This window comes from Artibeus jamaicensis, unplaced genomic scaffold, assembly GCF_021234435.1.
Source record: "Artibeus jamaicensis isolate MK-2021 breed Jamaican fruit bat unplaced genomic scaffold, CSHL_Jam_final contig_700, whole genome shotgun sequence".
NCBI classification, from domain to species: domain Eukaryota; kingdom Metazoa; phylum Chordata; class Mammalia; order Chiroptera; family Phyllostomidae; genus Artibeus; species Artibeus jamaicensis.
Window position 1 is genome coordinate 8,620,985 of NW_026521930.1, and position 26,031 is coordinate 8,647,015.

At 56.2% G+C, this 26,031-nt stretch overlaps 3 protein-coding genes and 1 non-coding gene across 8 annotated transcripts in view; 2 read left to right on the forward strand and 2 right to left on the reverse strand.

Moving 5' to 3' along the window:
* Positions 1 to 13,533, forward strand: part of RAB40C (RAB40C, member RAS oncogene family) — a 34,583-nt gene extending 21,050 nt beyond the window's left edge. For all 5 annotated transcript variants that reach the window (XM_053671635.1, XM_037157220.2, XM_037157222.2 and 2 more), the window contains 5 exons: positions 3,464 to 3,524; positions 4,053 to 4,113; positions 10,336 to 10,413; positions 10,702 to 10,924; positions 11,754 to 13,533. In XM_053671635.1, the coding sequence (XP_053527610.1) occupies positions 3,464 to 3,524; positions 4,053 to 4,113; positions 10,336 to 10,413; positions 10,702 to 10,924; positions 11,754 to 12,034 (704 nt within the window). In that variant the 3' untranslated portion in view covers positions 12,035 to 13,533. The remainder of the gene's footprint in view (positions 1 to 3,463; positions 3,525 to 4,052; positions 4,114 to 10,335; positions 10,414 to 10,701; positions 10,925 to 11,753) is intronic.
* A 1,223-nt stretch (positions 13,534 to 14,756) lies between these two features.
* On the forward strand, positions 14,757 to 17,189 carry WFIKKN1 (WAP, follistatin/kazal, immunoglobulin, kunitz and netrin domain containing 1). The gene is made up of 2 exons (XM_037157224.2): positions 14,757 to 14,995; positions 15,684 to 17,189. Exons 1-2 carry the CDS (start codon positions 14,825 to 14,827, stop codon positions 17,154 to 17,156), a joined length of 1,644 nt encoding a protein of 547 aa, XP_037013119.2. The 5' UTR covers positions 14,757 to 14,824; the 3' UTR covers positions 17,157 to 17,189.
* Positions 17,190 to 17,656: 467 nt separating this feature from the next.
* On the reverse strand, positions 17,657 to 19,485 carry METTL26 (methyltransferase like 26). The gene is made up of 6 exons (XM_037157281.2): positions 19,231 to 19,485; positions 18,913 to 19,075; positions 18,653 to 18,712; positions 18,110 to 18,177; positions 17,951 to 18,029; positions 17,657 to 17,882 (listed from the first exon to the last, which is right to left on the reverse strand). Exons 1-6 carry the CDS (start codon positions 19,425 to 19,427, stop codon positions 17,835 to 17,837), a joined length of 615 nt encoding a protein of 204 aa, XP_037013176.2. The 5' UTR covers positions 19,428 to 19,485; the 3' UTR covers positions 17,657 to 17,834.
* Positions 19,486 to 19,830: 345 nt separating this feature from the next.
* Positions 19,831 to 19,901, reverse strand: TRNAG-CCC (transfer RNA glycine (anticodon CCC)). Its single transcript has one exon. It is a non-coding gene; the product is annotated as a tRNA-Gly (tRNA).
* Positions 19,902 to 26,031: the final 6,130 nt, after the last annotated feature.

A 26,031-nucleotide genomic window follows, 5' to 3' on the forward strand; every position in this document is an offset into this window, starting at 1 on the left:
CCAGCAGCAGAGGGCTCCAGAGAGCAGTCAGTGTCTGTAAGTCTAGATCGCGTCGCTGGTGACGTTGCTCAGCCTTCCAGCTGAACTCCAGCTTCTCCTCTGCAGTGTTCTCTGAGAAAGCTTCTTCTCTAATGAGCCCTCTGACAGGGGGGTGTGGGGGTGGGGACCGTGAAGCAGGAGGGCTGTCAGGACAACAGTAGCCCCATCTTGTTACCGGTTCCCAGCTCTGCGTGCTTGTCCCCATGAGTCGCATGGGTGTGTTTGGCAGAGCACTGCTGGAGAGCATGGACTAGGTGTCCTTTCCGACTCGGACCAAAGTTCACACCCTGTTGTCCTGGGTGGGATTCAGGCGGATGGGTCAGCAAGCTGCCCAGGGCACACAACATTTATGATGTGGGTTATGGGAGGAAGCTGAGAGGTGGGTGGAGGGTGGAGCCAGCTCCCTGGACCCTGTTTCCTCCTGAGCCCTTCCTGGGTTCCCTCTCTTCCCTGCAGTTCCCTGCCAGGCCACCGGGCCACAGTGCCACCTCTGGGCTGCTTGGCTGTAGGGTGGCTCCTTTCAAAGGGGCTGGCCTGGGGGGGTGGAGCAGAGCAGTCGGTGTCCAGTTCCCAGGGCCTGAGCCTGGGGGGCTGATCTGCCACACGGGGGCAGATCTGACGTTGCCCGGAGGATGGGCATCCACGTCCGCAGCCTTCCTGAAAATTACTCTCACAGGGTCCCGTCTCACAGAGGCTGTGAGGACAGGACCAAGAGGAGGCGAGTCCTGGACCAGATCTGTGCTTCCTGTTTGACAGAATTCCAGGAGCTTTCACCCAAAGGAGCCAGTCACCAGCAGATGAGAGCTGGGTGAAGGCAAATGCAGAGGGTACGGTAGAGACAGGCCTGAGTTTTGTTTCTTCCTGGAGAACAGTTCTTTCACGTGAGAATATGTGCAAGAGAATCTTCTCTCAGTTTTTTTTTTCTTTTTTAAATTTAATTGTTGTTCAAGTACAGTTTTCTGCCTTTTACTCCCATCCCAGTCTTCTCTCACTTTTAAAAAAAACATTGTGGTGAAATATACATAACATGAAATTTACCATTTTAATTATTTTTAGGTGTACAGGTCAGAGGCATAAGTACATTTACACTGTTGTGTGACCATCACCACCCTCCACCTCCAGAACTTTTTATCTTCCCAAACCGAAACTCTGTCTTCATTAAGCACTGACTCCCAGCCCTGAGCGGTCTGGCTCAGTTGGCTGGGCGTTGTTCCGCAAAGCCAAAGGTTGCCAGTTCGATTCCCAGTCAGGGCACATGCCTGGGGTGCAGGTTCGGTCCCTGGTTGGGGTGCATATGAGAGGCAACTGATCGAAGTATCTCTTTCACACCGATGTTCCTCTTTATCTCTCCCCCCCTTCCTCTCTCTTTAAAAATAAGTAAATAAAATCTTTTTAAAATACTGACTCCCCTCAGCTCCTGGTAACCTCTAATCTACTTTCTGTGTCTGTGAAACTGGCCGCTCCAGTGACAGCTGCAGCAGCGGAGTCACACAGCGTCTGCTCTTCCCTGAGCCTCGTGTCCTCGAGGCTCATCCGCGCCGTGGCATGTGTCGGAACTTCACCCCCTTTTACGGCTGAATCGTATTCCGCTGCATGTATAGACCCCCTCGTGAGTCCATTCACCCTTGGTGGACACTTGGGTTGTTTCCACCTTTGATTATTGTGAGTGACGCTGCTAGGAACCCGGGTGTACAAATACACACATGTTCAATTTCCTGCTCTCGTTTCTTTTGGGCATTAACCCAGAAGTGGGATTTCTGGATCGTATGGTAACTCTGTGTTTAATTCTCTGAGGAGCTACCATGCCGTGTTCCATGGTGACTGCGGCATTTACTTTCCCACCCGTGGTGCACAAGGGTCCCGAAGTCTCCGCATCCTCACTAGCCTTTGGCACTTTGGGTTTTTCTTGATAAGAACCATGCAGTGGGTATGAGGCGATCTCTCACTGTGGTTTGATTTGCATTTTTCTGGTGATCCATGGTGTTGAGCATCTTTTCGTGTGTTTCTGGTCATTTGTATATCTGCTTTGGAGAAATGTCTATTCAAGTCTTTTGCCCAATTTTTAATTGTTTTGTTGTTGTTGAGTTGTAGGGTTTCTTTGTGTATTCTGGATAGCACTCCGTAGTCGGGTAAGTGATCTCCAGATATTTTCTCTTCTTTCAGGGGCTGCATTTTCCTCCTGCTGAGTGTCATTGGAGGCCTGCGAGCCAGGTTTTGACTTGCAGTTGGGAGCTGGCCAGGCAGAAGCACAGTGAGGGTAGAGGCACTAATGCTTGAGGCTCCGGGAGGGTGCTCTTTGCAGACTCTGGTCAGCTTGCACGTACGCACGCACACTGTGTGAGAGAAACACCTATGTTAAATGCCCGTTTCCAAGCCCTCTTGGAATAAGTGTTATAAAAAGTCACAAAACTGGCCCTGGCTGGTGTAGCTCAGTGGATTGAGCGTGGGCCTGCGAACCAGACAATCGCGGTTCAATTCCTAGTCAGGGCACATACCAGGGTTGCAGGCCGGTTCCCTGCAGGCCAGTTGCCAGCAGGGGACGCACAAAAGGCAACCATACACTGATGTTTCTCTCCCTCTCTCCTTCCCTTCCCCTCTAAAGATAAATAAATAAAATCTTAAAAAAAAAAAAAGTCACAAAACTGATGACCTTGTTAAAACTTAAGAAGGGAGGAGGCAGCACTGAGCTTTCAGGGAGTTTCTGGCTGGTCCGTAAACCAGTTGAAGATCTTACATGTTAGGTAACATATCCAGCACTGATCCTATGAACTTCTTTTGGATTGACTTTTTCCCATAAAAGTGTAAAAAACTAAAAACTGAAAAATATAGCATGCATAGGTTCTGCAGGGAGCTCTCCAGAGAGATGGCATTTTAGAAATTACCTTTATTTATTAAAGATTTTATTTATTTATTTTTAGGGAGAGGGGAAAGGGAGGGAGATAAACATCAAGGTGTGGTTGCCTCTCGTGTGCCCCCTACTGGAGACCTGGCCCACACCCCAGGCATGTGCTCTGACTGGGAATCAACCGGCAACCCTTTGGTTTGCAGGCCGGCGCTCACTCTACAGAGCTACACCAGCCAGAGCTAGAAATTACCTTTAATAATGCTCCAAGCACACTCTAGTTGTCAGTACCTGGGGGCTTTGGTGAACCCAAGAACTCGGAAATGTATCGACTTGAGATCCACACAAAGCAGGTCAGTTGGAGAGGGACCTGCTGGACTCCACTTCTGTGCTGTCTTCCTGTCGGGCAGTGCCGCGGTGCCCAGGATGCCTGGTTCCTGGGCTGGAGCCACAAGAAAGGCTCCAGCTGGGGGTAACGTGCCCCTCCACCCAACACCACTATAGAAACTGAGCCCTGGAGAGGTGGGTCCTGGCAGACTCATTTCCAGGCATCGCCTCCAGCTGCCCTTTGCTTCCTTGCAGGGATCGACTACAAGACGACCACCATCCTGCTGGACGGCCGGCGGGTCAAGCTGGAGCTCTGGTGAGCTGGGCCGGGTGGGGTCGTGGTGCCTTGGGGTGGGAGGCTACAGCCCTTCAGGGTTATTGCTAGAGCTGTGGAAGCTGAGTGAAGCAGGTCAAGAATCCTTAGAGGAACAGGAAAGTAGAAGCCCTGTTTACATGTTATGTGGAATAGTTGTTTAAAGAAATCCTGTGTAAATGGGCAATGGATTCTGCTCTGTGAGGCAGAAGCTGGAAGGTCCAGGGCTGTTGTTCTGTTACAGCCCAGCTCCCTTTGCCCATAAAGACTCGTTTCCACAGTAGCCATGGCCCCTCTCCTCTTGCCCTTTAAGGGGCTACACATTAAGGAGCATTTTCCAGAACCTTGCAATCTAGATGTAAATTCCCATAGGTTTGGGGTTCTCCAGCTTGGTGAGTGACTCCCAGGGCACCCAAGCCCGCCAGGGTGGGCCCGCGTAGGCTGTGGAGGAGGAGGGAGAGTGCCTTGCAGGGATCGCACTGCGTGAGCCGTGGTTCCAATCGCATCTCACTGACTGTCCCTGTGTTTCAGGGACACATCGGGCCAAGGCAGGTTCTGCACCATCTTCAGGTCCTACTCCAGGGGTGCACAGGTAAGACCAGCGACACTGCAGGCGCTGCCCTCCAGAGGGACAGGTCATGCTTCTGTGCTGTCACACCCCACCTGTGTGCTCTTTGTAAGAAGTTTTGATGTTGGAACATCTGGCTTCCACTGGGCTGCCCTCTGAGTGAGGGGCCACAGCTGTCAGAGGGCACTAGGTCCCTGTGTCCCCACACTGTGTTTCCACTTTGTGTCCCTACCAGTTCCTGTGGCTGGTACTGAGACCCTGTCTTTGGGGACACTGCTTGGTCATCTGGTTCACCAGGAACCCAAAGTGACTTCCCAGTCACCCAGGATCTCCATGTGTGGAGCGAGGATAGACCTGGATACACCCAGGTCTATCTCAGGGCTGGGGGCTCCCCGGGTGGGCTGGGCTGGATTTCCAGTCAGGACTGTGGGACCTAAGCATTGGGGCCACTGTGGGAGGGGCTGCTCATAGAGGCAGGGTGTCAGTAAAGAGCAGGAAATGGGGGCTATCCCAGGGCTGCCATGGAAGTGCGACCAAGTTTGGGTGGGTGCGCAGGGGTGGGAGGGCACCCTGGAAGCTGTGCAGGGGCATTCAGCAGGAAACACGCAGGGCACTCCTGGGGAGACCATGAGGCTCGCTCGCTCCTCTCTGTGTCCTTGGGGTGCCCTGAGCATGTCTGTGTGCCAAGTGGATCAGTGTGTGACCTGAGGCTTGAAGGAGAGGGGAGAAGTCATTGCACGAACAGGCCAGCTGTAGGCCGGCACTGCTGTGTCAGCTGAGGGGCCTAGCCATCCTGTCTGTAACTCAGAGCAGGCCATGATGCCTCCCAGACTTCTGGAATTGCCCAGGAGACCCTGGTGTTCAGACCTGCCCGGCCCTGCTCTACGCACCAGGCACAGTTCTCCACTGGAGCATGCACTGGTGTTAGGGCACCTGGGCATGTTTCGGGGCCTCTCGCTGTGTGGGGTGTGGGCCTGAGGTCAGCATGGGATGGGGCTTCCTGTCACCCCCTCACTCTGGCTTGGGCTCCTTTTTGCCTTGTCAGTCAGGACTGGTGAAGTCTGCGGCTGCCTTGGCACTCTGCACTCCTGCTGATCTTTCTGCTGCGTGAGACCTGAGGGGGTTGGGCAGTGGCCTGGCTGAATCTGCCTAGGGGTTAACTCCAACCCGCATCTTCCTCCAGGGCCTGCCTTAGAAGGGGCCTTTCAGACATGGTGGGAGGCAGGGGGAAGCTGAGTGCGGGCTTCCTCTCTGCTGAAGCAGGTGCTGAGGACCCCAGGCTGGGCTTGGCAGCTCTTGTCCTGGGAGCTCCTACAGTGGTGTACATGGCGGCACCTGGAGCCCTAGCTTGATGACCCCCCCCCGTTTGTGCCGGTGTTTGGGGCCCTGCAGGGGCGGTGATTCACCGAGCAGTTCCACCTGGAGCAGCTGACCCTGAATAATCAGGACGCGGGTCACAGCTCGGAGGCGTCTGTCAGCACCAGAGGTGGGCTTAAGTTGCAGGAACTGCCTGTGGAACCCGCTTGCCTTCAAATGAGCATGTACTGTGGGTCCCTTTTTATTTTTAAAGGAGTGACTGCAGCCCTGGCAAGGTGGCTCAGTTGGTTGCAGCTCATCCTGTATACCAAAGGGTTATGGGTTCAATCCCTGGTCGGGTCGTGCATGCAGGAGGCAGCCGGTCAGTATTCCTCACATCAATGTTTCTCTCTCACATCAGTGTTTCTCTCTGTCTCTGTCTGTGTTTCTCTCTCTCTCCCTCTCCCTCTAAAATCAATAAACATGTCCTTGGGTGAGGATTTACAGAGAAGATTTACTGCGTACAGAATGAGAGAGCTGCGTTCCCGGTGGCAGTGCTGGGTGCCCCAAACAGCAGGGGGACCGAGTTCTGTTGTCTTCCTTTGGCTTCTGAGTATCTCCTCCTTTTTCTACAACAAACACATAATGACTTTGTAATAAACAAGAAAATAGAGAGATAAAGGGGCGGGAATGAAAGGCTAACAGGAAACGTCAAGAGGACACTGAGACTGACCCTGAGCAGGCTCAGCTGCCCGCGCACGCTGGGCACGGACATGGCTGGGCGCAGACGCTTGCTCGCGTTCGGCTAGTGAAGGGCACCGGACCAGCCCGGGAGTCTGCCAGAGCAGGGGCATCCAGCCTTTTGGCATCTCTGGGCCGCACTGGAAGAAGAGTTATCTCGGGCCACACATTAAATACATTGCAACATGTAATCACACACACAAAAAATCTCATAATATGTTTTTAAATAAGTTTATGATTTTGTGTTGGGCTGAGTTCACAGCCATCCTGGGCTGCATGTGTCCCACAGGCCATGGGCTGAACACCCCAGGGGAGTGTTTGGGGGAAGCAAACTCTGTGTCATCACATCCTGATTCTCTCCAAAGCATCCAGTCCAGTCAGTTGTGCTTGTTGTTGCCCTAGCTTTAATCCTGAAGGTTCTTGTTGACTCTGGGCTGAAGGAGCCAGGTGCACATCTCAGACCTGAGCGGCGAGTTGGGGGCTCTGTGCTCGAGGCTGCTGTGGGGGTGCCCTTACCTCGGTGTCACTGCTTTGCTGTCCCGTTTCCAAGCTGCCTGACAGTGGCAATGCAGAGGTAAAGGCAGTATCCAGAGTAGGCGCTGCCCAGTTTTGCTGCTCTGTGTGGCCCCTGATGGTAGACTGAGGAGCAAGACCGTCTTTCCCAGTCCCTCTCCTACCCTTGATTAAAACTAGAGACCTTTTGGGTCCCTCAGCCCAGGTCACAAAAGCTACTGCCAACCCCTGACTGCTGTCACCTGTTCAGCAATAGAACTGTCTTGTGGTTCTTACCATGAGAAATAACCCTTCTGTCCCTGACCTCCTAGACCAGGGGTGTCAAACTCATTTTCACGGGGCGGGGGGGAGCGGTGCACATCAGCCTCGAGTTTGCCTTCAAAGGGCCGAATGTAGTTTTAGGACCGTATACATGTAACTACTCCTTAACTAGGGGCAAGGAGCTCAGCGCTGCCGCCGGGTAGAAACAAGGTGCCGGGCTGATAAAACAAGGTGGAGGCCGGATTCGGCCCATGGGCCTTGTGTTTGAACCTGTGTCCTAGACCCATGGCTCTTGTTTTCTGTTGCCGAGGTCCAAGGTGGCCACTCCTGGACCTGGGAGGCCAATGCGTCTGCTGCTGAAGAGAGCAGGTCCCCTGGGCTCGGTGTGCTGGGAGAGCTGGCAGCAGGGCGGGTGGGGGGTAGCACGTTCTGCTTAGTTGAGGCTCTGGGGTCTGCTGGAAGAGCAGGGCCAGGCTCTGGTCTCCTTCTGGATAGAGAGGGATCAACTTGTTCACACAAAAGGATTCATGTGGGAAATGGTCTGGGGTGTGCATTGTCCGTTCAGTGAGTATTAGGACACCAGCCGCATCTGGTCACTGACCGGGTGGGCGGGTGTACGGGCCAGGGGCCGTTGACAGTGGCTCCTCACCTTCAGTGCATCGCTTGCTCCTGGGCAGGGCCCGGGTGCCTTTGGGGCGGGTCTGGAGGCCTCCACTCGTGCCTTGTGTCCCTTGGGAGCTGCCATACGGGTGAATTCACGTGCCAGAATCGAACTGCATTTTTTTAAAAAATGCACCTCTTTTGGTAGAACAGGTGTATATATGTTTGTCCAAATTCAGCAAGCTGTTCATACTTAAAATCTGTACATTTTCAGGTGTTTAAGCTATAGCTTCATAAATAACTTTGACAACAAGGGTACCCACTGCTAGGCCCAGCAGTTCTACTTCTTACAGGTCGAGCTATATATACTCAGAGGTTTTTACTAAATAAGGGGAAATTACTTGAGAGCCAATGGCAGCACTGACCAACGAGCCTGGCAGGACGTTCACCTGTGGGGAGGGGCCCGGGTTGGGGGCCCAGGAGGGGCTGGGCGCTTTGCTCTGTGACCCGTCCGTGTGAGGAACGAGCAGGGCTGTGCAGAAATGTCAAGAAACAATGGCGGGTTATTCCCGGAGGGGTGGGGGGACTTGGGGAGTGCATGAGCTGTTATTTTTACTCCAAGAACACTGATTTTTTTTAAATGGGAGCATGTATCCCTTATATGATTTAAAAAGTAGAGTGTAGTGAGAATCATTTGCCCTCCTGCCTCTCTGAGACAGACGAGTGATTCCCATGGGGACATGGTTCTGGTAATGAAGACCCTCATTTTTGATTCCCCTGCTAAATGCATGATCACTGTGGTCCCTGTTGCACGTCATGAGCTCTGTACCCTTCCTTCCTGGGATTGGTGGATCTGGGGGTGGGGTCTTCCTCTGTCATAACCTCAACCTGGTATGTGGCAGCCCAGAGGGGCAGCCAGGGTGCAGCTGAAGCCTGGTCCTTTTTTAAGATTTTATTTATTTATTTTAGAGAGATGGGAAGGGAGGGAGAGAGGAAGAGAAATATCCATGTGCAAGAGGTACACCGATTGGTTGCCTCTCACACACCCCTAACTTGGGGACCTGGCACACAACACAGGCATGTACCGTGACCAGGAATCAAACCAGCGACCTTCTGATTTATACGCTGGCACTCAATCCACTGAGCCACACCAGCCAGGAGTAGTTTAAGCTTTTAAATGTCACATAGGTAAGCATAAACAAGAAGATAAACCCTCATTCAACCTTTGAAAATGTGGTTACATCCTGGAAGTGTTTTCTGTGCAGCGCGCTGGGTGTTGACCTTTGTTTCGCAGCACACGCTGTGCTTGCTGTCCGGGGTGCGCCTGCCCAGGGCCGGCGCAGGCGCTCTGAGCTGCACCACTGTTACCCACATTCTTTTTGAGGCACGTCTGCGCCTTGGCTCCCTCGACAGCCCCGACTGCACATGCAGTTTGTTTCACGCTGTGATGAACAACTGGGAGGGCTGGTCTTTGGACCCGTCCTCGTTGATTTCTTAGGAGGAGACTTGGAGGGTCGGTGGCACGTCCCCACCCACCCCAGACCAGAGGCCTTTGTGCCCTAGGCAACAGGACTCACTCCTGCTGCCCCATGCTTCCCGATCAGTTTTACTCTGTCCTCGCCAAACTGGTTTCTGCTTCTTCAGGTGGGCTCAAGGGGGTCTTTTCTTCCAGACATAGCCCTTCCTCCTGGGGAGGCGGGTGGCTCAGCTTGTTCTGTATAAGGCTTTCCATCCAGAGAGCAGGAGCCATTGGGTGACGGGGGTTCTTAAAGTAATTGCTACATCCCTTTTAATAAGACCTAGGGCTTACGCTTAAGTCTTCCAGAATTTGAAGGACATCTTAAAGGGGAAAGTCTTTAAAATCACGCACTTTGATATGGACACTTGCTGTGCCTTCCACCTCAGCTGCATTCCTTTCCTGCCTGTGTGTGATGGGGACAGGCTGAGTGAAGACAGGGTGGGGGGCGGAAGGTGTGAGCCTGCTTCCAAGTGGAGAGCAGGGCCGGGGGGGGGGGGTCTGGGATGCTTGCTGGAGTCACCTTCTGGAGGCCTGTGACAGGTCACCGCTGAGACATTGAGGGCAGTTGGAGACAGCCCAGAGCTGAGTTCCGAGTTATTAATCTCTAAGGGATGTGATAGAAAATGTGATAGAAAAGTCCCATAGGAAACCCTCTGCTGGCTGGTGGGGCTGCACACGCAGCTGCCTGAGTGACTGATGTCCTGTCCTGCAAGTCTTCTTGGGAAACTCAAATACCTTTGCTCAGCTGCCCCAGCACCCCAAAGCAGAGTCTACTGCTGGACAAAGCGTCAGGGACGCCGTTCGCACCCGCCTGCCAGGATTGTCCACAGGGTCTGCCCCTCACCCAAGATCTGTCGCGCCTCTTTCAGCTCCCATGACTTCTGAATGGTCACAGGATAGTACTTATGCTGTGCTTGGAGGAAAGAAGTGGAAAAAACTGTCAGTTCTGCCCCAGCCGAGTCAGCAAGGAGAGGGAGGAGATAGCATTGAGCCTGTGACATTCTGACCATCTATGACATTGCTGCCATCCACATGAGGGTGTCCAGGGTCATGTAGGCCTGGCCACGGCGAGGAGACACAGCGCCCAATACCAGAGACCCCTCTTAAATATCACCGGACGCCTCAGTGTGTCGTCCATACTGCTGTGTGTTAAGTAACTGGTATGATCTTCTGAAAGCTGTCTGGCTGTACCAAGTGTCCGCACCCTGCCTCTACTAGGAGTAAGGGAGTGTGTCCCTGCGGGGGCATTGTGCCAGAACAAGGGGCCTCCATCTGGCCAACCCCTCAGCCTGGTGACACCTGCGTCTTCCTTGCAGGGGATCCTCCTGGTGTATGACATCACCAACCGCTGGTCCTTTGATGGCATTGACCGGTGGATCAAAGAGATTGATGAGGTAGGTATCCCTGCAGACACCCCCTTCCATGCGCACCCCCTTCCCAAGGCACGTGTGCTCCCGTTCCCCACTGGGGCCTCTGTGGCTCCCATGTGCTGCCTGTCCGGTGGCCCCAGCTCTGTGCGTCCTTCCTTGCACTGATCACCATGGCACTTGAAGGTCATGCCTCAAAAAGCCATGGTTCATGGGTCTCTGAGCCCTACCTTGTCATAGAATCAGGGGATGGGGACAGCTCAGAGGGGGCGCGTTCTGCATTCATGCCTGTGCTGAGTCCTCTGCCCCCTCAAGCATGCACCTGGGGTACCCCGGATCCTGGTTGGGAACCGGCTGCACCTGGCCTTCAAGCGGCAAGTTCCAACAGAGCAGGCACGTGCCTACGCAGAGAAGAACTGCATGACCTTCTTCGAGGTCAGCCCGTTGTGCAACTTCAATGTCACCGAGTCCTTCACTGAGCTGTCCCGTATCGTGCTCATGCGGCATGGCATGGAGAAGATCTGGAGGCCCAACCGAGGTGAGGTGCAGCCAGGGGGGCTGCTGGGGCCTGAGACCTGAGCGTTGCAGGCAGTGGACAGGTGACCCTTCAGAGGTTGTGGTCCCTCCAGGTGTCCAGGCTCCCCAGATGTAGAACTTCACAATGTACCGCAACTGAACCAGCTTCTGTCCTGCATGTGCTTTGAACGGGGGCCCCAGAGTTATGGGAGGGAACTGTGCATTACATCATAATGATGTCCTCATGCTGGGGGTGGGTGCTGTGGGCCCTAGTGTGTCCTAGAGCAAGCAGGGGGTGGCTTCTAATCCCTGTGTACTACCCAGTCCCTCAGGCTCAAGCCACATCCCCCAGAGGTACTAGTGTTCTTGGAAGCTTCAGCCTCCTGCGAGGTACTGAGGCTGTCTTTAGGTGTGGGTGTGGGCTGGCTAAGCCCTCAGAAGTGAGGTCCCAAAGGACACTTCTCAATAGCAGCTCTAGGGAGACAGCATCAGCTCTAGGGCGCCATCTAGGGGCTGCTCCCAATGGTGCCTGGCACGGACTGGAGTAGTGGAGCATCCAGTCTTGGTCTGGAAACCTCTAGCCCCCACTGAGCGTCATTTGTGCTCATCCGGACAGATGGCAGTCGGTTCCTCAGTGTTCCCCCCACCTTAGGTCCTTAGGCTCCGGATCTCTTGGCACCTCACTGCCTTTCCCTGCAGTCTGAACCCCCCTCTTCTGACCACCCTCTCTGTGGTCTGATCCCCTCCATAGTCTGATCCTCCCTCCGCCTGACACCTTCCCCATCACTGACCCCCTTCCCCCATGGTTTGACCCTTGTCATCTGACTCCCCCTCTCTGACCCCCTTCACAGTGTTCAGCCTGCAGGACCTCTGTTGCCGCGCCATTGTCTCCTGCACCCCTGTGCACCTCATCGACAAGCTCCCGCTGCCCGTCACCATCAAGAGCCACCTCAAGTCCTTCTCAATGGCCAATGGCATGAACGCCGTCATGATGCATGGGCGCTCCTACTCGCTGGCCAGTGGGGCAGGGGGTGGCAGCAGCAAGGGCAACAGCCTCAAGAGGTCTAAGTCTATCCGCCCCCCTCAGAGTCCCCCCCAGAACTGCTCCAGGAGCAACTGCAAGATCTCCTAGCAGGGCAGACAGATGCTGCCCATCTGGACATGCTCGGGGAGCGAGGTCACAGGCTTGGGGAAGCTCCTTGCTGAGTGCTGGGACAGCACCGTGTGCAGGGAAGACTCCTGCCACACGACCGCTCCTGGGAGTGTAGGGCACACCTAGTAGGCAGGTGGTCTTGGCCAGACAGGCCCATAGGACAGCAGAGGCCGAGCTCGGAAACAAGCCCAAGTCCCCACATGCTCTACAGGTCCCACCTCAAGGTCCTGCGGGCCTTACTCACTTTCTTATTTATATAGAAGATATTTCACCACTTTTATACCTTTTTAAAGGGCCAACAGGGAAGCCTTAATGCAGCCACGGGGTGAGCTCATGTTTGCTTGTGGGCATGAACTTGGGGACATATGAGATGGTGGGACTGGAGGCAAAGGTGGGAGGAAGGAATCTGCTGTCACATACACTTCACTTGGGGTGTGGGCTATGTAGGGGCCAGTGGGGACACATGGAGCTTTGGGCAACAATCTTGGACCCTGCTACCTGTGCCGGCCTCTGAGCATGGCGGCTAGTGTGCTTACCACACAGTACCAGGCAGAGGTGCAGGTGTGGGCTCAGCAGTCTGCACAGTGGGGCTGCAGCTTCCTGGGTGACGTCCTGGAGTGTAGCGGAGCCATGGATTCCAAGCAGAGTGTCAGTGTTTCTGGGAGAGCAGAAGTGGGGTGTACCCCACATCCCTCTCTGTGTGAAGAGATGCAGAGCTGTCTGTAGATGATAAACACTCGAGGGGCTGCCAGGCCCTGCAGGTTCGGACCGACTCACAGCTCGCTTGCTTCCCGGGCCGCCCAGGCTCACCAGCTTCTGTTCCCTGACCTTGGGTGTCACCCCATAACCTGCTCCTCGCCCAGGATTGCCCCTCCTTGAGGTCATATGTCACCAGAACCATTCTGACCCAGTTCTTAGGCCCCTTGGAGCAGTGGAAGCAGGGGACCCTCTTCTGACCCGGCAGCCAGCCCTGAGCTGGGGGCCTGGCCTCCTTCTGCCTGCCTGGCTCATGACATGGCTGCTGGTCACTGGTGCTCAACTCTACCTCCTGCTGGACTCTCCCTGGGCCTGAGACGCCCTCACCGTGGGACTCCTCTGCAGTGGGTGCCCTGGGGGAGCCCTCCCCTGCTGTTCCCTCCCCCGGGAGGCAAGTTGGGCAGGGGCTGTGGCCCACATGAGCAGGGGTGCCTGGGGACCCTGACCGAGACCTGGCCACCAGCAGGGTCAGGCAGAGGAGCTCCGCCTGTCCTGTGCTGCCAGTGGAGCTCCTTCTGTGGACTTTGAACCAAATAACCTGGACTTTATTTTGAGGGTGTGGACGGTCCTGCGTTCACCACATAAACACTACCCTTTGCTGCTGACACTGGCACCATTCCTGAGCTCATTTGGGACTTTTTTTTTCTTTGTACAGTAAATGTAACTCAGCTCTGACCTCCAGGCTACATTTTATGTGAATTAAAGTCTCTGGTTTTATCTGGCTGGTGCGTTGGAGGTGTGATGTGGTGGGTGGGTCTGCATTCTCACACGACAGGTCAGGTCTGGGGCTGCTTTGCGGATCCCCCCATTGCCCGTGACCGGTCTGGCCGACTGGTGCACACCCTGGCCATGAGGGCTGAGTGGCTGCTTCAGCCTCCCAGTTACAGGTGAGCTATGTTTCTCAGTAGGTTAGGCAGGCATCCCTCCCAGCCAGTTCCTCCGTGTTCAGTAGTGAAGCAGGTGGCTCGGGGCACGGTCTGCTTCCTGATGTCCCCAACGGCTGGAGCCTGGGATCTTGAACCCTTGCTGAGGGCCTTGGTGGGGCCTAACTGCTGAATTCACTGCTGCCTGAGAGCGTGGTGAACGTGGACCCAGAGTTGCAGGCAGTAGGCTGGCCCTGAGACTTCAGCCCTGAGGAGTGGGCCCTGGGCTATGCTGGATGCCCTGGAGGTCAGTGGGGATAGGGGCACCGTTGTACTGAACCTTACCCCCATACTCGAGGCCTACTCAGGCTACAGCTTTGTGGGAGGGTTCTGGGCCTTGAGCTCTGTCCAAAATCTAGCCAAGTGCCCCCACCCCCACGCCTGAGGCCCCTCTCAGGGCAGACCAGTGGTGTCCTCTGCACCTGGGGTGTCTCTTGGTCTTACTCTGACGAGACCAGGCTCTTACTACCCTGCTTCCTGGGTCAGAAGGTCAGACAGGGTCTGGGGATGTTTTCCACCTCAAAGCAGATGCTCCTGGGGCCCCAGACCCCAGGGAAGGGTTTGGAAGGGCCGATTGGCGGCCCGGTGTTTGATCTCCCTTCCCCCTCCTTCCGGGTCCTGAACCCAGGCTGGGAGGGTCTGCGAGACCGCTTTGATCCCCAGGGCCCAAGGCCTGGATGGAGGAGGGCCTCCGGTTACAGTGTTCCCTCCCCTCCCCACTCCGGCCACAGCCGGCCCTTCTCCGCCCCTCAGTAACCTTCGTGGCCAGTGTCTCCTTGCTCCAGGGCCTCAGCCCCTCCCCCAACCGACGTCCCTGCCCTGGGTTGATCGGAGGGGCCAGGCTGGGAAAGGGGTCGAGCCAGAGCTCAGAGAGATTTGGAACCTAGCCAGCCCTTCGTACAGGGGTGTTGAGAGCATCTGCTTTGGGCTGAGACCTGGGGACCAAGGGAGAGTCTGGAGGATCGGCTAGGGGCCCACAGTCAGGGGCGCTGACCAAAGGCCTGGGAGGGTGGATGCCTGAAAGCATCGGGCAAAGCGGGGCCCGAAGCACTGGCAGCCACACACCCCTGCCTCTGGGCCAGTGGTCCCCATGTCAGCCCCGAGGCTGCTCCTGCCGCTACTCCTCGTGGCTGGGCTGACTTCAGGGGCCAGCCTGCTGCAGGGGCCTGGAAGCCACCCAGGTGTGTGCCCCAACCAGCTCAGCCCCAACCTGTGGGTGGATGCCCAGAGCACATGTGAACGCCAGTGCGTCGGGGACCAGGTGAGTGTGGGCACCATACCCACCCACTGGGTGGGGGTTCCAGGGAACTAGAGTGACCTGGGGGAGCCCAGACCCTGCCCTTGCCCCCAGCTTTTGCAGTCCACTTCCTCCTACACTCCTGCAGGGGTTTTAGGTCATGCTTCCTATGAGGGTCTCGAGGACCCCCAGTCTTTGCCCTCATCACTCTCCAAACCTGCCCGCCCCTAATTAATGAGAAAAATAGCTTCTGAGTATCTTTCCCCCTCCGTGCGTATTGTTTTCAACTGAGTTAATCAGACACCACCACTAGACTGCGCACATTCGGTCTCAGGACTACCCAGGTAGAAGGCAGGGGCCACCTTTTGAGGTCCCGCCTTCACAGCCTGGCCATGCATCCCCTGAAGGGGCCTTGAACATGCTGCCTGCCTTCCCTGGGCCTCGGGTCCTCACCTGTACTGAGAATAATAACGAAGCCTGCTCTGGAGGCTGGTCTGAGGGCTCACCGAGATGACACACAGGATTGGTCAGTGAGGCAGCTGGAGCTCATTGCACTGGACATAAAGCACATTTGTACAAACCTCAGCTTTCCAGAGGGGAAACTGAAGCTCAGGGAGACACAGTAGGGCCACACCCTATCTGGCAAAGCCAGTGCACTGGGCAGGGCTGGGGGTGCCTTTGGGCCCCTGCTGAGCTGCCCCCCACCCTCCAGGACTGCTTGGCCACTGAGAAGTGCTGCACCAACGTGTGCGGGCTGCAGAGCTGTGTGGCTGCCCGCTTCCCGGAGGGTGGCCTGGCTACACCTGCGCTGGTGGCCTCGTGTGAGGGCTTCTCATGCCCGCAGCAGGGCTCTGACTGCGACATCTGGGACGGGCAACCTGTGTGCCGCTGCCGTGACCGCTGTGAGAAGGAGCCCAGCTTCACCTGTGCCTCAGATGGTCTCACCTACTACAATCGCTGCTACATGGATGCAGAGGCCTGCCTGCGTGGCCTCCGCCTGCACGTCGTGCCTTGTAAACATATCCTCAGCTGGCCACCCAGCAGTCCAGGGCCACCTGAAACCACTGCCCGCCCGACGCCTGGGGACACCCCAGTGCCACCTGCCCTCTATAGCAGCCCTTCTCCACAGGTGGTGTATGTGGGGGGCACTGCCAGCCTCCACTGTGATGTCAGTGGCCGTCCACCACCTGCTGTGACCTGGGAGAAGCAGAGTGACCAGCGGGAGAACCTGATCATGCGGCCAGACCAGATGTATGGCAACGTGGTGGTCACCAGCATTGGGCAGCTGGTGCTTTACAACGCCCGGCCCGAGGATGCTGGCCTCTACACCTGCACTGCACGCAACGCTGCCGGCCTGCTGCGGGCTGACTTCCCGCTCTCCGTGGTGCAGCGGGGTCCAGCCAGGGACGGGGCCCCCAGCACCCCTGCTGAGTGCCTGCCCAGCACACAGGCCTGTGCTGGCCCGCTCTCTGGCCGTGTCCTGTGGCACTTTGACCCACAGCGGGGTGGCTGCATGACCTTCCCAGTTGGCAGCTGCGATGGAGATGCCCAGGGCTTTGAGACCTATGAGGAGTGCCAGCAAGCCTGTGCCCGCGGACCCGGGGATAACTGTGTGCTGCCAGCCGTGCAGGGCCCCTGCCAGGGCTGGGAGCCACGCTGGGCCTATAGCCCGCTGTTGCAGCAGTGCCACCCCTTCGTGTATGGTGGCTGTGAAGGCAATGGCAACAACTTTGAGAGCCAAGAAAGCTGTGAGGATGCCTGCCCCGTGCCACGCATGCCGCCTTGCCGGGCCTGCCGTCTCAGGAGCAAGTTGGCGCTGAGCCTGTGCCGCAGTGATTTTGCCATTGTAGGGCGGCTCACAGAGGTACTGGAGGAATCCGAGGCAGGAGGAAGTAGCATCGCCCGCGTGGCTCTAGATGATGTGCTCAAGGATGACAAGATGGGCCTCAGGTTCTTGGGTACCAAGTATCTGGAGGTGACGCTGAGTGGCATGGACTGGACCTGCCCCTGCCCCAATGTGACAGTGGGTGATGGCCCACTGGTTATTATGGGTGAAGTGCGAGACGGTGTGGCTGTCCTGGACGCTGGCAGCTATGTCCGCATTGCCAGCGAGAAGCGCATCAAGAAGATCTCAGAGCTGCTAGAGAAAAGGGCCTGCGAGTTGCTCAACCGCTTCCAGGACTAGCCCCACCTACCTATCCCTGCCATCCAGTCCTCCCAGCCCCCTCAAATAAAAGTGTTTCCCAGAACTTGTGGCTGCTGGTGCTGAGCCTCCCAGAATTACCACTCTTCCCCCTTCCAGTCTGTAATCCAGCTGGGGTTCTGCCACCAAACTGGGGCTTTGGCTCTAGTCCAAGATCACCAGGGACTCCCTCCTGGGGAGCTTCCTGTCTCCCTGCAGGAGCACAGACCTGCACCAGGCCTGGAGGTGGGCACCACTTCGGGTGATAGGGCCATGCAGCCAGTTCAGTTCCTGAAGTTGCTGAAGCCAGTTCCTGCTCCAGCTGTCCCTGGGTCCTCTCCCTTCTCTGTTGCCCAAGTGGAACAGCAGGGCCCAGGACATCCCCAAGCCCTGACCCCACAGGCTAGACCCCTCCTGCCTCCAGGAATGGAGGCCTTCGGGAAAAAGCCTGCCCGCCTAGCACCACCAGAGGTGCTCCCAGGTGGCACAGTAGACTCAAGCAATAGGACAGCAGGAAGCACTTTATTCCCAGACTCTCAGCAGCCCTGTGGACACTGACCAAGAGCCCCCAAAATAGGCAGGGTTAGTCCCCATGGCCTGGTCTAGGGAGGCAGGGGCTGGCTGTCCCTGGGTTTGTCTCAGAAGAGGCCCACTGGGGACACAGGCGTGCAAGAGGAGGGGTTATTCTTTCCGAAAAATCAGGCACTTGTTGTTGGCTGGCATATCCACCTGGGAGAGATGCTTGGCTGGAGAAGCTGCCCAGGGTGACCACCCAGGCCCCCAGCCCTCCCACCTACCATCTTCTCCAGGAGCAGGCCGCTGGCGCGGCCCAGGTCCTCCAAGAAGGCTGTGTCCCGAAGCCCCCACTCTGGGTTCCTAGGGGAAGAGGTAGAGTTAGGAGGGTCACCCTGCTCACCTGCCCTCCCAGACAGGCCCCTCCTTCTCCCAGCTCTAACCTGCTTCTGAGGGTGAGGTCAAAGTCCACGTTACTCTGTGGAGAGATCTTCCCATTGACAGCATAGGGCTGTGGAGATAGTGCATAGCTCTGTCCACTGCCCCAGGGTCAGCTGTTCTTTAGTCGGCCACTGGGCAGACTGGCAGGCTGGTGCCCGGTGGATGAAAAGGACACACTGCTCCCCGTTCCCATGAGTCCAGGGGTGCAGAGAGACTTTGTGTGTATGTGTAAATTCCGGAGAGATAGGAAGGGGGAGAGAAAGAGAAACATTGATGGCTGCCTCCCAGCATGTGCCCTGACCGAAAGTGAACTTGGATGGCTCTTAAATTGGTCTGCTGGACAATACTTCAACCCACTGAGCCACACCAGCCAGGGCCAAGGAGACTGTTGGAGAGGGGGAGATCCAGGCCTGTTTCAGTGGTGACAGGTGATGGGGGAGAAGGTAACTGAAAATATTGAGACAGGAGTCCAGAAGGGAGGGGACAGCTGAGGCTGGCTGGAATCATCTGGCCAGGGGAGTTCCATCTGAGACAGGAGCACTCACCCCATAGGTGATGAGCAGTGCCTTGGGTTTGAGCAGGCGTCCTGCTGCTCTGAAGAGCCCCTGGGGAGGGGAAAGGCAGGATGGTGGTGAGGAAGTTTCTCCAGGCCTCCAAAAGAGCACTTGTCTGGGGCTGGAGACTCAACCTGATTTCTCCAGGCCTCAGTGCCTTATGAAATGGGGCAAGCCTGGCACCCGCTCCCTTCCAAAACAGAGGAAAGGGTGACACATGGGGCAGGTAGCTGGCCCTTGCTCCCACAGACCTTGGTGCAGTTCAGCGGGCTGATGTGGATCATGTTAATGCAGAGCAGCAGATCCAGCGACTGCGGCAGGATCCCGCCCCACTGCTCCCAGTCCCAGGTCACGTCCAGGTACAACGGGGACTTCACGTTGGACAGCCTCTGGGCTTGAGTGGTGGCCGAGATGCTGTCGGAGGGAAGCCCATGTGTGGGAGTGGCCTGCACACCTGTTCCCGACACCATCTGCAGCCCAGTTCAAAGCGGTCACAGTGGTGTGGGAAGCCAGGGTTCATGGACTGGGCCCACTTTCACCACGCGGGGTCCCGCCCTCCCCTCCTGCACCTGTCCAGGCAGCGCTGGTCCACGTCGGATGGCTGCCACTCAGCATAGGGGAAGGCCCGCGCGAAGTGGGCCGCATGCTGGCCGGAGCCGGAGGCCACTTCAAGCACGCGGACGCCGCGCTGGGCTGGATCCACGTACTGTCGCAGCACACGCAGAATAGGTTCCTTGTTCCGCTCGGCGGCCGCGGCTACCATCATGACCGCGCAGCTAGTCGACCAGGAGCAGTAGTCCGCTCGCTGCGACGCCCGGGAGTTGTAGTCCGGCGTCTCAAAACTCACCTCCATGGACTACAGTTCCCAGGAGGCCCGGTGCAGCGGCTTAAAGGACCGGCAAACCTATGGAAGGGTGGCGGGAGTGACATCTTTGGTGGGCACCCGGCGGAGAGTTTGGACCATTGGAGTGTAGACGCTCCTCAGCTCAGCACCCTCTCGCCACGAATACCCCAACATTTTCAGAGGACTTGCGACCCTGAAACTGTTGTTCGTGCTGCTCTGGAATGAATGGTTCCCGCATGCTTCCAATTTCCTGGTCCCGAAATTTCCGCGGTCTCCAGTAGTTTGTTTTTTGAGATGGGCAGGAAAAACCTAAAAGTGAATGAAGTGCGCCGCCCGGGAATCGAACCCGGGTCGCAAGAATGGGAATCTTGCATGATACCACTACACCAGCGGCGCCTGTTGCACTCAGCTCCGCTCGCGAGACTTAAGAGCTTATGATGCAACCTCTGTGGGCTGCAACACTGCTACAGTAGCTGTAGGGTCTAGTGTACCGAGGCCCTCAGCTAGGTAGGAGCTCCGTTCAACTGCGTCCGTCTCCCACACCTCCCCCCTGCATCCGTCTACGATAGTGGAAGTTCTCGCAGTGGCAGTGTCGCTTGGGCGCCCGGTGCTCGAAGGAAGGAGAGGGGATGAGAGAAGTGGTTTGTGGACTGCCGGAATTCTGGCCTACGCTATGGAAACCATGGCAACAGGGAGGTTGCCGGAGCCGAAGGGGGCGGGGGTCCAAGGCGGGTTCCTGTTGGGACGGAGCTTCCGGCGGGCGAGTATTCGGTTGGGCCGGGTGGTCCCATCTTGCAGGAACTGGTCAGGCCTGAAGGAGGGGTTTCTGTGATTCTCACGGTTTGTGTGGACCGTGGTCACACCGAGGTGACCAGCGCTAGCCCGGGGTCCGGGGATGTTGTGAGTGGTCTGTGACCCCTAAATCAAATCGGAGGCTGATTTGTATCCAGGGTCCTTCCTCGGTTTCAGCTTGGGGTTTGTGTCTCAGAGGAGCCCCTTTTTGCAGGCTGAGGGCCGTGCCCTGCAGTCAAGACCAGTTTATCTCCTTTGATGGGCAGATCTTCACAAGCGATACCCTCTAGCCGACGGCTCTCAGACCCTGGCCCAGACCCGAGCCTGGGATTTCCCGCCAGGGGCGTGCAGGGTCAGAGCAGGGGCCCTGGCGTGGGTCCGGGCAGACGTGGGGGGAACCTAGGGGCACGCGGCGTGCGGGTCCTGACGGGCCCCTGGGAAAGTCCCACTCAGCGGGCGGGCCTCCCGCCCTCCCGGAGGACCCGCTGGCATTCTGCGTTGTGAGCACTAGACTTCGTTCAGCGTTCTTTCTCATTTAACGATCTTGACTCGCTCTTTGCCTCACTTTCTCCCGGTTTGTGGGCGGAGCATTTTGCGTGTCTCGGAGTGGAGGAGAGGTGTCTCTCAATGCACATCCCTGCCCCTGCCCCTCACCTGTGACTAGTGACGGTCCCCTGCGGTCTCACTGCCTGAAACTTTGGCCACCGGGCCCCTCAACACTCCTAGTTCACCTGGAGGCACCAGCTTCCTGCTGGCTTCACCCGGGATTATTCCTTGGGCACCGGCCACCTCGTGATATCGTCAAATAATAAATATGTATTCCGTCTTTGTTCCAGCTCCTGACACAGAGCTCTTCAAACACTGGGATTTCTGGAGTGATGGAGTGAGAGGAGCACTTGGTAGGTAATAAGCCCCTTTCGGCCATACCCTGGGTTTATATCACTGAGGAGGTGACTCTTAGAGGATGAGGACTGGTTGCCAGGGGGACGCACCTTGTATTAGAGGGTGGGAACTTTCAGCCCTGCTCCTGACCTCTGGAGGTTAAGGGGCTGGAGACTGAACTGATCACCAATGACCAATGACTTAAGCGTGCTGTGTAATAGAACCTTCATAAAAACCTTAAGTGAAGGGCTGGGGAACCTTAGGACCAGCAAACACATGAGGCACTGGGAGGGCAGCGCTCCTGGAGAGGGCCCGGTGCTCCCACCCTTCCCGCACCTCCCCCTGCATCCGAGGTCTGCGGTTCCCCAGGTGTGTCCTTATGATAGGTCAGTAAGCGGAAGTGAAGCCTTTCCCTGAGTTCCGGGAGCCCTTCTGATTATGGAATCTGAGCAGGTCAGTTGTGGGAACCCCAGTTTATAGCTGGCCTGTCAGAAGCACAGAGAACTGGAGAATTGCTTGGTGATGACACATTTGATGTCAGAAGCGTTATATAGAAAAAGAAGTTTTCCTTTAAACCCCATGTCCATTTAGAGGGGGGAGGGCCTCAGACTGACCCATCTGCCTGCTTCCCGCATGTCATATGGGCTGCTTTAAGGAATTGCCCAAATGCCCAGCAACAATTTTGGCTTAATAGTACTTGATCTCAGGTCAATAACTACCTGTCGTGTCCATCACTCTAGGCTGGACACTGTGTGAGCTAATATCTGCCCTCAGCACTCACCAAGCTCAGCTTGGGACAGATGCAGCTGGACGAGGCTGGGTGGCAGCCTTTTCTGTAGGTGTGAGTGTGTGCATGTATGAGCTTATGTGAACATAGGCGAGCACATGTTTTCTGATCATCTTGGATGTGTGTCAGACTCACAGTGCCCACAGTGCAGCCCTCCCTCTGGTGTAGGCCTCAGGCCTCAACCCAGGGCCCGGATTCACTTCCTCCTTCAAGGGAAGCACAGCCGGTACTGCACTTTCACCTCCAGGCCTGTCTTGGGACCTGTGCACCAGAGGTGCTCAGGAAGTGCCTGGTGACCAAGAGGTTCCCGGGCAAGGTCCCCTACCTCCTTCCAGTCACACTTACCCACAAAGGAGCTTTGGAAGAAGCAATCCTGAGTGCTGACCCCAACAGCAGGGCCCAGGCCTATGTGCCCACCATTCACTGAGCCCCCTTCACCACCCCAATTGGGGTCCTCACTTCCTCCCAGGCCCTCCACATACCCTGGGTGCTTCCCCTCCAGTTTCCTTGCCTACTCTCATTCCCCTTGGTATACCTGCTGTAACAAATTACCCTAAAACTTGTCGGCTTAAAACAATAGAAATTTATTTTCTCAGTTCTGGACACCAGAAATCCAAAATAAAGGTGTTAGCCCTGGCTGGTGTATCTCATTTGGTTGGAGTGTCATCCTGTAGACCTAAAGGCCGCAGGTTCAATGGGGCATGTACCAGAAAACCACCAATGGATGTTTCTCACACTGATGTGTTTCTTTCTCCCTACCCCTCTCTAAAAGCAATGAAAAAATGTCCTCAGGTTAGGATAAAAAAAATAATAAAATTAAGGTGTCAACTCCCTCAAAGCCCATAGGAATTTCCTTCCCTCCTCTTCCTGGGGACTCCTGGCATTCCTGGGCTTGTGGCCACCTCTCCCCAGGTTGCCTCCACCTTCACCTGGCCATCTCCTCCGTGTTTCTCTGTGACCAGATCTCCCTATCCTTTCTCTCACAAGGACACGCATTGGATTTAGAGCCCACCCTAACCTAGGATGATCGTATCTCAAAAACTTTACCTTATTTATTCCACATAAGTTCACGTCATGAGGTTTGGGGTACACATGTCTTTTGGGGGCCGCTGTTCAACCCACTGCACTCGGGTTTGGGAATGGACTGGGCAGTCCCTAGAAGCTGAGCAGTGGATGTGGGAGTGTTCTGCCAGAGCTTTTCCCTGGGGGCCACTGGCCGCTCCTCCACATGGAGGGAGTCCATTCTCCAGTCTGGGTTGGTGAGGGCATGGCTTTCAGAGCTGGAAAGTCAGTAAGGATGACTGAAAAGGTAAACTTTCTTCTTTTACATAAAATTTTAGTATTGTATCCAGAAACTTTTTTAGGGTCAAAGAAGCAGCAGGAGAGAGCCTAGGAGGTGCTCTGCCTTGGCTTTGTAGAAATGTTAATAGGAGAGAAGTGAGACATAACAGGACTGCTGTCAGCTCACTGGAAAGTCAGAGAAAAGGGGGCCTTGGGGACAGGTTCAGAGGGTGGGCTGGGACGAGCTGCTGCTGCCTGTTTGCTCTCCTGGTTGCAAGTCTTGAGGAGACCCTTAGAGTTCAGAAGAAAAGTAGAGATGCAGGCCTGAGAGGGAAAGGTGGGGGTGTGCTCCAGAGAGAGCCCCCTAGCATCTTTGTAAAGAGAAAAGCAGTACCTGTTTTTATTATAAAAACTGGGGTCTGTGAGGCAAAGGCCTTTTTTTACCCTGACAGCCATTTTTTTCCTGTGTGCTGTCTGAGGCTCCTCCCTGTCCAACTCCAGGATGGGTTTCTAACGTCTCTAACGGGAAGGTTGCTGGCTGCCAAACGCTGCCTCCGCAGGACCCAACATTACCGACAGGATGATCCAGAGTGTTACATAACATTTCCCGGGCCTGAGAGAGCAAAGAGAGAGGTTAACAATTCTCAATGTGTCAGGCTAAGGGGGTTATATGGGACAGCGTAAGGTGGGTGGGGGTACTGGTGTGCCATCTGCCCAAGCTAAGGGAAGAAACACACGCGCCCCTGGAGGAAGGCGACGGCCTGTCCCGGGCACCAGCACAACCCAGCATGCCTGGGGCACAGGAGGAGGATCTGCTGTACAGTCCCTGAAGGGGTTTAGGGGAAGCAATTTCTGTTCCGGCTGGATCTAGTGTAAGGGTCCCATAGTAGTGAAGTCACTAACAGTCTCTCCACACGGGAAGGCCAGGGAGGTGGGGGTGGGGTAGGGGAGGGCAGAACCTTGTGCTGACTGGGATTCCTATTGGTTCAGGAGAACCCAGCTGAGTTCTTGGGGCCTCTGGCCAGACCCATCCCATGCCCCTTGGATGCCAGGCTTTGTCCCCAGGCCAGGGCATGTCTTGTGCTCATAGTAGGGTTCTGGGAGCAATGAGGCTGGTAAGGCCACACTGGGGGAGGCCTGGGTCCCCTGGCAGGTGCCCCCCACAACCTGGCCTTCCTCCTTCCTCAGTTTCTCCTGTCCTCTTGGCTTAGGGTCTCTTGGAGACCACTGGGCTCTCTCACACCCCTCCAGCCCCCTGCCTGACCTGTATTCCCTGCCCTCCCACTTGTCAGGATCATTCCAATCCAGCTGGTTTCCCCAGGGCCCTTCCCAGGGCTCTGAACCAAACCTTGACCTCGAACAAGGCCAGTGGGCAGGGCCGGGACATTACAGCCTTGGGGCCTTGGCCACCAGTCTCAGGAAAGACTGGGTCTGTCTGCTTGTTAATGGGCCCTGTCCTTCCCCTCATCCAGGCCAGCCTGAGGAGGTGCCTGGGGAGGAGGCACTCTCAGAGAATCCACAGGTCACGTGGGGATCACGGGCTTGCTCCCTCTGCCAGGAACTCAAACCCTCAGGACACAGGCTCCCTCAAACCCTCACCCTGTGGTGTCTCCCCAGAGTGTGAGTAAGCAGCGTGCTGGAGACCACCACAAAGGCCAGCATAGATGACGCAGGAACACCTTGGCCTTGATGCTTTGCGGGGAGGGGTGGGCACTGCAGGGCTGGAAAGGGAATCCTGGGCTCCCTGTCCACACTGTTGTCCGAGACACCCAGCCCTGTGTTGCCCCTCAGGATCACAGGCCTAGCTCAGCCTGAGGAGGCAGCTGGGGGTGGTGGGGGTGGTGTTGCATTTATCCTTGAGCCTTGCTTAGTAGAAGATGCAGGGCTAAAGGGCTGTGGGGGGCGGGGGCAGGGAGTGGGGCAAGATAGGAAAAACAGCCCAGCCAGCCTTGGGATGCAATCAAGCTTCCTTGAGGGTCTCTGAGCAGGCCTGGTCACCCTATACAGGCACATGGGGTGACCTGGGAGGGACTCAGCACAGAGCATGTGGTGTGAGGGGTCCCTCCTGCTCGTCTGTTCTCTTCTACACCCCTCTCCTCTTCACATTGTGGCCTCTGCTTATTGTCTGCCCTGGCTTCTCAGCTCTGCTTGGTGGGGAGGCTTCAAACCATTCTGCTCTGCAGGTGGGGGTATGGGGTAGAGGGCTGGGTTTGCTCCAGAAGCCCACTAGTTCACTGTGCTGAGGGCAAGCCCCCTTTCCCTGGGGACAGCTACTATTGGACAGCATAGAGACAAGGCTCTATTGGACAATCCAGGCCCTGGTACCAACTGGTCAAAGCCTCAAATATTTGTAGGAGCTATGCAGGAGGCTTGAGGTGGTTGCATAAGCCTGGGGGCAAATTCCACCACCCTAGACAATGCAGAGCTGTTTGTTTTCTTGGATAAGAGGATGTTAAGGATTGAATGCAGAACAAATGCAGAACAACTAAGCCCTCAGGCTCACAAACCCGGAACCCAGAGTGCTCTGGTTCCTCCTCCCGCTCCACAGGTCCCTGACTTACAGGCTGGGACAGCCCTGAGCAGCCTGTTAGTTGGAGGAAGGTCACCTTCATCTGATTCTCAGGAAAGAACCCTGTGGGGTAGAACTCTCCTTGATAGATCTGCCAGGTGGATTAGGGTGCAGTGCCATCCCCTCCTCCCCAGGCCTGGTTCCTGGGCCTTGAGGTCACAGACTATGGCCTTGAGGCAATGTCAGTGCAGTGGGTCTTGTGGCAGACCTCATTG